Source organism: Dermacentor variabilis, chromosome 11 (genome assembly GCF_050947875.1).
Source record: "Dermacentor variabilis isolate Ectoservices chromosome 11, ASM5094787v1, whole genome shotgun sequence".
NCBI lineage: Eukaryota > Metazoa > Arthropoda > Arachnida > Ixodida > Ixodidae > Dermacentor > Dermacentor variabilis.
In genome coordinates this window covers 101,017,043-101,030,123 of record NC_134578.1, presented here as the reverse complement: position 1 = coordinate 101,030,123, position 13,081 = coordinate 101,017,043, and the positions used below count along the sequence as shown (strand labels likewise).

Genomic DNA, 13,081 nt, shown 5'->3' with positions numbered 1-13,081 from the left:
CGTACAATAAACTTTTCTGCGTGGCCGTGTAACGTTTTCAAGCACTTTCGACACGTTTACGACCTCGCTCTGCCAACTCTTCTTTGCTGAGGATCCGTTTTTGGGGCATTTTTAACCTTCCATTGCATGCCAGCGCGATTTTCGACCAGCCACCTCAAGCCAAGGAAGGGAAAGCGGACCAATTGCAGACGCCGGCCCCACCCTCTGCATCTGGTAATCGATTTTCATTGCCCTGGCTCAGCCCCATCGAATGCCTCGCCACTTGAGTGCGCTCCTCGCCTCTTGTCAGCCAATTAGATAAGACAAGCCGCTCACTGTAGGCAATGCTATTCGTTTTTAAAGCAAACAGAAGTGACCTCCTACAAAAAAGGAGAACGTTTGATTGGTCTGTCCAGTCAACCCTGCGGATCACCGCCCGATGCTTCCGTCGGCGATTACGCAAATTTGACGTCAGGAGATTGGAATAAAAATATATTGGAATAGTTTTACGTTATAGGGCCCCTGATCGCGAATAGTCTACAATACCGGACCGACCCGCGGCGGAGGTGGAGCAGGCGTTAAGCAGTCCTCATACGTGGCCGATCCTAACGATTGTGCAATATCTGCCCGACCCGAGGCGGAACTAAAGCAGCTGTTAAGTACCCCCCATACGTGAGACGATGCCGAAGATAGTGCAATGCCGTGCAGACCCGCGGCGGAGGTTAAGCAGGAGTTAAGCAGTCCTCATACGCGGGCCGATCACGAAAATTGTGCAATGCCGGGCCGACCCGCAGCGAAGGTGCAGATCGCCAATAAGGGACCCACATCATCGGTGGTCATCCTTCTCCACAGAGTGCAAGGGCGTTGAGATTTTTTTTTCTAATAATAAACGAAAGGCGGTCTCACACGCGGATGTGCACATTTGTTGTTATCGATGCATTTTGGAGCGTAGGTGTCTCTTGTCATTGCTGAAACGTCAAAAAGCCGTAGATTGCTGAACTCTCCTTTGTAGAGTTTTATTTATGGAGAACGTTCGGCACGCCTGTGCCGTGTTTGTTGTGTCGCTCATTGCGTGATCGCTCTAAACAATGGCCTAATTCTGCAAGGAAATCTCAGTACGCACACTAGCATTATGAAGTTTTGAATAGTCCTAAAATTTTCAAGTGATATTTTTGGCAAGACTTATTTGTGGATTACAAGGTATAACTATCATTATCAGCGCAGTAGTACCGCCGCTGCTACTACGGCAGGCAGCGTATCAATTTCATTTAAATGTAACTGGCTGATACATCTCTAACGACGAGCGATCTGCAATATATAGTATAGTAAATTTGCTCCGGATAAAGGATTTGAATACTGAATTACAAAATTGAAATATTATCTCTAATATTAGCAGTGAATCTAGTGCATTCGATGGCAGAATTTATTGTCGATTATTGCTCATATGTTTTCAGATTTTTCTGTTGGGAATGGGATGAAACTTTGAACCATAGTAAGAGAATCAAATCAATTGCAACGTTAGGCAGACCGGGTATCGTACGTTATCTATTTCATTCCTGGATAATGTATACTAAAGTCAACTAATTTTGTATATTACAGGCAATTGATTGTGCTGTGCCTATGCTCCAGAATAAGGTACGTATAGTTACCTGTTTTTCTTCATACAAAGAAAGCGCTTCGCCTTGGTTTATATTAAAAGCCGGGACACTTTGGTAATACTTCATCATCGAAACGTTGAAACCGAAAAGCACGCACTAAAATAAAACTGATTTCAAAACTAAGAAAGGGGAAAATCTGTTACGGTCATGTTTACTTGGTGTTAGCTGACATTGACATTGAAGGCAAACTTACCAGAGATTTATGACGGCGAACCACCAGCTTCGAACACACTTCTGTGTAATCAGTTGGTCAAATTCACGCGTTAAATCTGCTGCCCCATGAATTTGAATTATTTTCTCTTTTTAGCGTACGTCTGGCCTGCCGCTGCAAAGGTCAGCCTACATGTGCGCGAAAATTAGGCAACTATTTCCACTCGCTTCTTAAAGTAAAACCTGCTATATTTTAAGTAAATGTGTGGTATATGACGTGTATTCATGTGGTGGCTCTTCATGATATAGTGCCCTTGTTTATATTTGAGATATAAATTTCCATAATTAGTTCTCAGCAAAGGTTCACGAAGAATTAAGACGATGAATATATTAATGTGCAATGGAATCTGAGGAGGAAAGCAGCTAGGAATTTGTCAAGGACGTCAAATGATACGTTGCAAATTCGGAGATGTAATTTCAAGTATTTTCAAGTATGCGAAGACGAACAGCACAATGTTGGATTCATGCCTACAGAAAAAGGAGAGTGTTGGGAGGCTCGTTGGTGAGATGTATTTTTCCTTATCTTGAACTGCGCTAGGGACATGACACCTAAGTAGATGACAGCACGAACGTTCGTCCAGTCTTCTACTTCAACGTCTTGTTCTCAGCGCAGTTTTAAAGACACAAAATCTTTATTTAATTTCCTGCGTGTTCGAGGACTGGGATTCCGCCTATGTGTCGGCCAGGAGGTCTTGCTACTAGAAGCTTCCTCGGTCCTCTGGACTGGCCAGAGTTTCTCGCCCAGGGCTGAGCTCAGTGCGGCCCAGTGCGGCCACCCAACGAACGTGGAGGCTGTCGGTGGAGGCATCATTCTCATTACTGTGTATTAATCTCTGGCATTTCCATAGTTTGTGTCCATACGTAGCTCCCGCGTCGCATTCTTCGCATTTATCGGTCGTGTATATTGCTAGAAATATGACACGTAGTGGTGCCGGACTTTCATGCGGCTTCGCTTGAAACTGTCGCCACTGGACATACTGCGACCTATTCAGTTTTGGGTGAGGTGCCTGGTAAACGCACCTCTTCAGTTTATATTGTTTATTAATATCATTTATTCTAGTCATTCTCTCCTTCCACTCATACACATCGGGGTACTCTGTCAAGGGACCAAGATCTCTCGTAGCTCAGAAAGGGTTGTTACTTGTTAGGGTTGTCCTGTGCCGTGGGGTCAGGAGTGCGGGCTGGAATCCATAGAACGTGGACGCATCTGTTCTCACGGATTGTTTTGCTTGTTCTTCAACACGAAGGACGTCAGAGGAGATCCTTCGACTTTCAAAGTTGCGCACGGGCGCTTGTGAACGGCTGATTGTGCTATGGCCTGTGCCATAGCACGATTGATTGCGCTATGCTAAGATTGTGATTGATTGTGAAGTGATTGGGACTACGAATTGATTGTGATTGTGTTATGGCCTGTGCCGCCGTTTCCATGTGTCTCGTGTTTACTGCATTCTGTTTTGTGCTCAACTACTACTCTGACGAAACATCCGTTGTGTTTGTAGCGGGTGGCGTCTACGAAGATAGCCTGTTTGTTGTTACGAAAGTTCTTGGTCATGGTTTTTGCTGTACTTTGTCTTCCTTCACGGTGCACACGGTGCATGTTATTGGTAATGGTGGCACTGCCAGATTGACCTGCAGGTCTCCTTGAATATCGTATTTGATGTTGTGCTGTGAGTGATAATTGATGCCTAGTTTATCTAGGATGCATCTACCAGGCTCGCCTTTAAAGAGGCGCTAGTATTATAGAATACGCTGCGACTCTATCAGTTCCTCATGCCTGTTGTGTAAACACACCTCTAGAAGCCTATCACTACCTGTGCTTTTCATGAGTCCATGTATAGATTCCTGAGCGGGCTGTTTTTTTTTCCGCGGCGATCCATCTATGCTATGCGGTCAAATACGTAATTTTGCTAATGACAAATGGTTGGATGAGCCTTACGGCGCTTGCTTCTTTCATGCCACTGTGTTTGTTAGTGATTATTTTAAGCCCATCGTATGAGTAACCATCGCTTCTAGACTGAGAAGCGTTTCCGCGTTGGTGCCTTTAGCTTCTATGATTAACGTCGGTACACTTATCCTGTGACCAATGGGTACGGAGTGTCCATCTCGTGTTGTGAAGTTGAATGTCTGTGTATGCCCGTGTGTTGTGGTCTTTGGGAGGTCGGCCTTTAAATGCTGTTCTACATAGCAGCAGACAATACTTAGACCAGTGCTTTCAAAGTATTGCTCGATGGTGTTGATCGCTTCTTGTAATCGTTGTTTTATTGACTCATCGGTGTAGCTGCTAGTCCAGAGTTTCATATCATCCGCATAGATTGTGTGCTGCATGCGGTGTAAACCTTCGATCGTTTGTATTCTGCTAACGAGGCCAATAAGGGATAAGTTGAATGGTATAGGTAGTATTACCGGTACTTGCCGTGTGTCTGCACTGCCTATAGACACTTCCACGGAAGATTCTTGCTTTCCTGTTCGTTAGGAAGTTCCGGATGTAATTGTACATCCACTCACCTCAGCCTAGGCTACTCATATGAGCCTGTTTGACATGGTGGTTGATAATATCAAGTCTTTTTTGAGAACCAGCCCGAGCGTTGCTTGAGTTCCTCTCCCAGGGTCATTTATGATCTGGTGTGTTAATTGTGACATGTTTTGTGCAGAGAGAATTCTCCGGAATCCTATCATCGTACATGGAAGTATGTCATTGTCTTGTACTTCGTAGTGTGTCGGGCGAAGAAGGTGTTTTCCATCAGCTTACGCACACAGCATGTTAGCGATATACGTCTAAGATTTTCACGTTGTAGGCCCTTGACAGGCTTAGGTATAAGGACGACTTGTACTCTTTTCCATTGCTGTGGTACGTGCCCTTGTCACCAACACTCAATATTAAAGTTTGTTAACTTGCCAATAGATTCCTTGTCTAGGTTGCGGAGTGTTTTGTTTGTAATGGCGCCCGGGCGCGGTGCCGATTCGGCATTGAGGTTATGTAAAACTGCTCTTATCTCTGCTTCGCTGAATTACTCATCGACGCCAGTATTTTGTGTACCCCCATAGTCATGGTGAGGATATGGTGGAGTCTGGGATATATATTCACTTTCGATCTCTTTGACGAATTCTTTTTCTGTGCTTTTATGCGCGTGAAGAATTTGCTTGATATTTTGCCTAAGCACAGCTTTGGTGTCCTCCAAATTAAGGAGCTACCTGAGTAAGTTCCATGTCTTGCCTAGTTCCATTCGCTGTTCCATGGCGGTACATGTTTCCTCCCATTATTGACGTAAAAGCTGTTAGGGGTATTGTTCAATGTCCTTGTTTAGTGTGGCTATCCTTTTCCATAGCATTCTGTTGAGTTTCTCTGTTCACCACCGTTTTTGAAGCCATTGTTCGGCTTTCCACATATGTAAGACCTACTGTCCATGACATTAATTTGAGCTTCCGGTGGAAATATTTGTGTTGCCTCTGAGATATCTTTTCTAAGTTGGTTGTCCATTGGTCGATGTCTGTAATGTCTTCTGCAATATCCTCTCTCGTATTTGAGAACTTAACTCAGTCAACGAGCTTAAGCAGTTTGGCATTGCCTGTGCTGAGGCTCCAGTAAGCAGGATTTCAGTAATGGAGTGATCGATCCCCAAGTCTGGCTGTGTGTTAAGCCATCGCGCTGATAGTGTGTTCTTTGTAAAAATGATGTCGGTTGTGGAATCTTCAGAGACACTACTTCCTTTCCCAGTTAGCTACCACTGTAGGGTCAGAGTGTGATGTAGGGCCTGTTACAAATCAGTCCAAAAATCTTGCCCTTGGGGTGAGCGTGTTCATAGCCCAACGTGGAACGAGGGGAATTAAAGTCTACCCCGATTATCACAATTTGTTCACCCGCAATGGTAACCGCGTGTTTAGAGAGTGTTAGGAATCCGTGTCGTTTTAATTTCAAATTTCAATTTTTTTTTTAACTGTACCTGTAGAGGATTGAGAAACTGCCGGCTCTTTTCCTTGTGGTTATATTACCTGTACCAGTACCTCGTATGTTGTGTTGCACTGCCGTGTGGTTATTCAGCAATAAGGTTGCGAAGGCTTTGGTCGCCGCTTCGGCACTGCCCACAGACCTGTACTCTGATACTTTGGCGAGACCGAGTGTTTCTGGTAAGGTGGTAATATCTCACTTTTATTTATTTTATAACATGCTGATATAGAATAGCTTTCTTCTTTTCGTACCTTCTACAATGCCATTGCCACAATGTATATTCGTTGCCTCTGTCCGCGGCGGCAGTAAATGATTAGGAACCTATGGGGTCAAAATCGCCGGTTTGAGTTGTGGTGGTTTGGGACATACTTTAGTGGGTACTACTGCGCTAACTTGTAAACCTGCTGCAGTGCGCCCCTTTTCGAGTTCCGTTACTCTAGTGGCTAACTTATCTAGTTGATGTAAGTGAACGTGCTGTTCTTTTAACTGTGTTAGTTTGCTGCATAATAGCCGTTCCGCACTCTTTTGTTTACACAACAGCGTTGTCTGTAATTTCGTTTATTGCGTCGATTTGGGTTTAATAGTTTCTTCAATTTTACATATTTGCGAATCTACTCGTTGTTCGAATTCGTCCTCATGTTCATGCAGTATGTAAGCGGTTTTGGTTTTCTTAGGTTTGCTAATACCCTCCCGGATATTCTCAACAGCCGAACGTTTTGGTAGAAGGTTATCAATGCTCTCCTCCATAGTTGTGACACTATCCTCTGTTATTCCTGTTGCATCATCGCGCTGAACCTTGCGGTTTTTCTATTCGTGAACTTGTTCTCTAAATTCCTAATGACTTCGCTTGTTGCGACAATTTTCTAATTGTTTTGCAGAAGTATTTCTTGAAGTTGTGCTAGCTATTCTCCACTTTGTTGACTTTCTCAGTAGAAGCAGCCATCGCTTCCGCGCGAGCTCCTTGACCCCGTTCGCCCAGCTCACCTTCAGTGGTGCAGTGACGCCAAGGGCTTGGGATTCCCTGCACCTTTGCTGGGAGCGTAACCTCGACCTCGATCTGCTTCTGAATCTTGAGCGACTTGTCCTCTCGTACGGGAGACTATCGAAGGACTCCAACCGGTCCCTCGAGGAGTTGGCATTAGATGGCCTGTCCTGTGCTGCATGGTATCTGTCATCTCTTTCTCGCTTGGCTCTTTCCAAGCGACGCTTCTTCACAAGGAATGGGATCTTTTATTTGGCCTTACAGTACAATCTGCTGTGGGTTTGCGTTTGTCACACGGCGTGCACCTGGCCTTCCATTCCCGCTTTTCTGGAGGATTTGTCATCGCGGATCCTCCGCAGTTGGAGGGAAAACAGCTGCCCTGTGTCCGAAGAGTCCGCATTTGTAGCACAAATCCACTTGTTTTCTTTATAAAGTACAGCGTAGTAGGGTTCCTCTGTATTTCACGTAGTCTGTCCCTCGGTAGATCTCGAATAGTACAATCACGTTGGCAGTGTTGCCCGTTCGTTTGGCCATGAGTGCAGTTTCGATTCAGCGTGTTACGACGTTTCGGGCGCGGTTATCTAGCTGTAATCGCCGGTGTAGTGCAAGGCCTTAAGTTTATTTATGCGAACGTGGACTTTCTAAGAAATTTCGAGGGTTTCAAATTTTGTGCCCAAATGAATGAAGAAAGAAGCAGAAGGTGGCCCAGGGCCAGCTACCGCACTTGGCATCGTCAGTAATTTCAACAAGAGAAGAAGGAAGAAGAAGCGGCGGGTGCGGAACAAGTATTGAAGGCTCGCAATTTTGGAAGACGCCGGTCCAGTGCACTCTTCCGGGAGCTCTTGCTGCGGTACCTAGGCGGCCCTGAGGAGCTCCTACCTGTTGGTGCACACGCGCAATGGCGCCTGGTGTAACGCCATTTTGAGCAGGCCTGGCTGTTGCCTGCTCATAGCCGCCTGTCTTAGCAGCGAAAGGCTGTGCCGGGGACAAGTCCTAATTGAGGCCTAACTGAGACCTATGCTTTGAGTCCTGCTCTTGCTCGAGGTGGCACGTGGAGTTGTGGCGGTAGAAGCCAGCCGCCTCACACCCGTCCGAGCGCGCTGGCCACGTTAATGCAGCTGGTGCCCATCGCCTACCTCATCTGATGACCAATGCCATCATCGTGACTTGGCTCTACTTCCACGAGGGTCATCGTGCCTTGGCTCGCCTCCAACTAGAACCGTCACGACAGTTCTACCGCCAATCGTCGTCACCATCAGAGCTTAACCTGTGAGACGTTTTGAGAAGTTCTTTTCGGAGTCTGTGTTCACTGCTTCTTTTGCTTTAATTCTATCATCTTCGATAAATGTTCGTTTAGGTCTGCCCGAGCGTATGTGGCATTCATACGTGACAGACATACGCAGAGACATACGTGACGAACAATGGTTTTACCCGAATTACTGTCTTAGAAGTGTTGTCTGAGGCTGCTTCCTGGGACAGGCTTCCAATTCATGTGTGCCTATTTGATGCAGCCAATTCGCTGGTACCTGTTGGTGTCTTCTGCGATTAGAGTGCTGAACACAATAATGTTTTGGCAGTAGTAGGGGCTGATGGCATCTTGCTCTTGTGCTTCTCTGGGTGTATGGGTAGCTCGGTAGATGCGGCAGGCGATGCGGGCGGCTCCGTAGTCGGTGACGCGCAATTACCCTTCTGGTCAAACAATATTCTTGCAGTATTCCCACAGAAATGGCGGCTTTCTGCTAGGTATAGTGATTTGGCCAATGCGCTGCTCTCTCTGTTTCATGCAATTTCCCCCCATCAAAGGGTTCGCTGCTCAGGCATGGGCTCTGTAGGCTCGCGCTGTCCCAGCGGACGCCATCCGCTGTTAACCTCAACTTTTTCACTCGCAAAGTTTTTTTCTCTCCACACTCACTTCCATCTTGGAAAAAAAAAACACACGCAATGTGCTTAGGGCGCCGTTTTCTTTGTTCTCCTTCGCCAGGCCTAACTGCGTAGTCGCGTGGGCGGCGGAGTCGGCGACGACTGCTATGCAGATGTATGTTTAGCTCGCCTGCCGGCGTGGCAAACTTGAATACGGGCGTAAGATGGTGCTCAAACCTGATTTCTGTGTCCGCATGATCGTGGTGACTTGTCGAGTCGTGACGAGAAATTCGGCGTGCTTGGTGATTTTCTGCTCAGAATCATTCAGTAAACGAGGAGCCGACGCGACATGCGACTGCTCTTTTCGGACTTCTTCTCACAGCGCATTTTAAGTTCTTAAAATTATCCTTATAGATGTTGCACAGATGTCGCTGCCTTGGAAGGCAGCAAGTATAACGTTCCTCTGACGTGGGACTGCCCTCAATAAATCCATGTTGGATTTGGATCTTGGTAATATTTACAAAACATGGCGCCTGTTTTTGAACTCTTAGACAGGCGCGCCCAAGGTTTACAAATGCGTGCAACATTTGCACAGTATTTCTGGCTGCAGACATTCCAGTGTGCGTTCACATCATAAACCCACCATTGAGAGTTGGTGCGAAATCACTACATTTAGAAAGTACACCTTGTACACTTGGAATGGGATGTATTCAAAGAGCTGCCACGTCATTCCAATATAAAGTAAAGACATTTATAAAGCTTTCACATTGAGTCTTGAAATCAGTGATAAGTTGTCCGAGAATGTCCGCGATCAGTTCGGCTGACGAGAAATTAATGTTAGGTAAGTATAGAAAGGACAACTTTGTTGAGGAAAATGGCATTATGTCACCTGCACGCATGCGAAGGCAAGTGCAACAGACTTCGCGGTTTAAGGTTGCAGGCAACGGTGCCGCCTATTGAGCGTGATGCGTTAGAAACTCAGAGCACTGTTCCAGAAGCCCAACGAATCTGTCTCATTTACTATTTGGTGCTTTCTCGCAGAGTTCGTTCCTCTATACGAAGATCCGCTTGCCTTTAGAATGCGGTTACAAAGCAGAGAAAGCTTTGGTAAGTGCGTCAACCTTACTCACCAAGCTGAGGTTATACACCTGGATTCCTGGAGGAATATAAAAAACGTACACATAAAAAATAAGAATCAGGACTTTCTGAGTTTATGACGGCACAACTGTTTACATTTCCTTGTATGCTTACTATACTTTCTAAAGCAGACGAGCCCATTGTCTACAAAAGTGGGCGAAAGCAAAGACATATCGAAACACATAATACTGTCTTAAATTATACGTAACAACGCTCAAGAAGTCTCTTTTTTTAAATTTGACTAGCTGAAAATTGCTTTGTATGGTGTAGTAAGTTTTACGAAAAACACCATATGCGAGAAAAATGGATTGTTGGTCTCCGGAACTCACTTGAAGAGCTTTGTAACGTTCACGAGGTCCAAGAGGGGTGCATGTTTCGAGAAAGTTTATAGAAGTTCCTAAAGCGGGCGAAATCTACAACAGCTAAGTCGTGGAATAACTGGTACATAGAAAAGAACTTGTTGCTGCTCAGTATCGGCTGTTGCAACGGCACTGTTACGTATTGTCCATTGCGCAGAAATTATAGCAACCTTATTAAAGCGCATACACATCCCGGAAAACGCGCGTGATGTAGGCAAGGTTTAAATAAACACATGCTACAAGCTTGCCATGATGGTCATGCAAAAGAACTATCAATAATTATATGCATAACTTTCTCCATGTCTCGTACATCAGGTATTTCTAGCAGGTATGGTGCATCACATGTCGGAAATAAAGTTGGCCTTTGCTTAGGAACCACAAAACGAAATAACTATAATTTGTTGTCCTGAAATTTACCGGCCTGTCACGTGGAGAAGCAGAACTAGACGCTGCTGCACCATCATATCAGTAAAGAACGAAATGAATCCTGTGTTCAATGTTACGGTGGCATAATTACTTTCAGACCAATTGCGTTCTCTTGGTCGGTGATCACTCTCAGTTATCGGGTTGTCGTAAAAAGCTGCAATATAATTTAAAAGATAGTATTAAGCAGTCTAATTGGGATCGTATGATTGCAATGCAAATGACTGATAGTGGTAGCTTATAATAAGCATCATGTGCAGCGAAACCTACCATAGTCTGCTTTCTGTACTTATGCTTGACTCACAAGACATATTGTATGGGATGACCTACAGTAGGACAACCTATCGCAAAGGGTTCGGCTAGCAATGCCGCCAGCTTCAAGACGGTCAGGCAGAGGTGTTCTGGGGCATAATGTTGACCCAAGCGGTGGTTGTCGACATTGTTAATAGAGTCAGACCCGGCTCCACGATGCGTTGTATACAAAATACTGCCGTTTGGAGGCAGACATAACTGAACAATGTCAGGCTCTTATTGTGGGAGACAGCCAAAATTTTGTATTCCAACTACAAAGTCGACTGAACTGAAATGAGATGCAATGTTCGGCCGGGACTCGGAAGCATTAGCCATGGCGCTATCGAGCAACGTTGGCACTTCGCCACTCATGAAGCCTTTGGAGCATGTAAATCCCACTCAGAAGTGAAACAAATTTTAAATAAATTAACAATGTTACCTGCGAGAGCCATCACTTAATTATGAAGCGCACCGTTGTGGGGGACACCCAGATGAGGTGACAGTCAGGTGGGAGTCTGGACAAAAACCTAAAGTGGTTCGTTTTAGTTGTTTTTAAGCAAAGGTTGGTTTAATTCCGATATGCGATCATGTCACCTAGAAACATCCTGTGTAGAAGAACTGGAGAAATGTGTGCATCAAATAATAGAAGTTCTTGCGCAAGGGCGTCATGTTTAGAGCGTAGAACGTATTTATATAAAGCTTGCCTGGAGCACACAACTTTGGTGGGATACGTACCCATTTTATTAATGATGCTATAATTACAAGCGCAATATACAAGCTGCAGCACTAAAAGAGGAACCGCCGATATCTTTTAGCATGTGCGTTTTTTTTCACATTCACCTAAACCAAACTACGCGATCTTCGTTGAGTTGCAATCCCATCTACATGGGGCCGCCGCTATCGAGCTCCAACTCACAACCTATAGCGCGACGCCATAGCTACTGTGCTAGAGTGGCTGTGAATGTGCATTGCTATACGACGCCAGCACACAGCGAGGCCAAGAAATCCATAAGAGAAATTAACTTTACTCGGAATTAGGGGTCCGAGGTGCCCAATATTTCTTAATCAGAATTGCATGACTGCTCTCCTTGCTCGACATGGAAGGAGGAGTGCTATCTAGCACTAATGCATGGGCTACCTGTACGTATGTACAGATATGTATGTATGTATGTATGTATGTATGTATGTATGTATGTATGTAGGTATGTATGTATGTATGTATGTATGTATGTATGTATGTATGGATATGTATGTATGTAGGTATGTATGCATGTATGTATGTATGTATGTATGTATGTATGTATGTATGTATGTATGTATGTATGTATGTATGTATGTATGTATGTATGTATGTATGTATGTATGTATGTATGTATGTATGTATGTGCTCCTGCTTGCGTACAAGCCCATGCATTCATAATCGCTATGGCCCAACCTCCGAATATCCCCTTCTCCCCCACTCATTTTAATTACTGGCAGCAACAATTGAAGCCAGCAAACCACGAAGACGCAGGAAGTATTCGAGAAAGGGCACCATTTAATAAAATCGGAAATATTAAGAAAAGTGAAAACAAAAGTAGCGGAAACAACTTACCACCATTGGGCACCCCACCGGTAAGCGTCTCCTGCGTGATCGGATGATTGAGTACGGCACGAGGCAGCGTTACAATAGCTTTGGGATCAGAAATTGGTGCGACGTTGCAGTGACTCATTATATTGTTTTAGCTCAGATATACACTTTCTGTGGTTTTTTTAGATCTGCATGGCTAAAGCAATAGAAAGTACCGGCGCAGGATTACAAGGTATTGACGACGCCTTTACACTGGGCATGAAGACATTCTTGACACTTGGATGGGCCTGAAGAAAACTCTCTGTGGAGCGTTTGACTTTGAACAAACGGAATCACGGTACTCAACATGCAAGAGCACCATATTGAACAACATGCATGGTAAAGCGCGAACGCCTGAGCAATAAACCGTTGTTCGAACAACTGATGTAAACGATGCATCTTTCTTCTGTGAGCAGCAGTCGCGACTACTTTTGAGATTTCAATCTGTACACTAGTGGCCATTGGAAAGAAGTTGAACAATAAAGAATTAAAGAAAGGACAGTTGTACAGGTCCACTCAATGAAAGGTACTGCTATTATGGTAGTCTACAGAGTGCACTCCTGATATCTGATCAAAACAGGTTCATAAATAATCCAATGCCTACCAATGACGAATCTAATAGACGGA

The 13,081-nt window shown here is 44.8% G+C and overlaps 1 protein-coding gene across 3 annotated transcripts in view; it reads left to right on the top strand.

The window, feature by feature from the left end:
- Window positions 1-12,826, top strand: part of LOC142564915 (uncharacterized) — a 42,212-nt gene extending 29,386 nt beyond the window's left edge. For 2 of the 3 annotated variants that reach the window (XM_075676116.1, XM_075676115.1), the window contains exons 5-7: window positions 1,579-1,614; window positions 9,677-9,742; window positions 12,602-12,826. In XM_075676116.1, coding sequence (XP_075532231.1) covers window positions 1,579-1,614; window positions 9,677-9,742; window positions 12,602-12,706 — 207 coding nt within the window. In that variant the 3' untranslated portion in view covers window positions 12,707-12,826. Of the gene's footprint in view, window positions 1-1,578; window positions 1,615-1,944; window positions 1,971-9,676; window positions 9,743-12,601 lie in introns of all 3 variants that reach the window. The other variant, XM_075676118.1, reaches the window with a different exon arrangement.
- The last annotated feature ends 255 nt before the right edge of the window (window positions 12,827-13,081 follow it).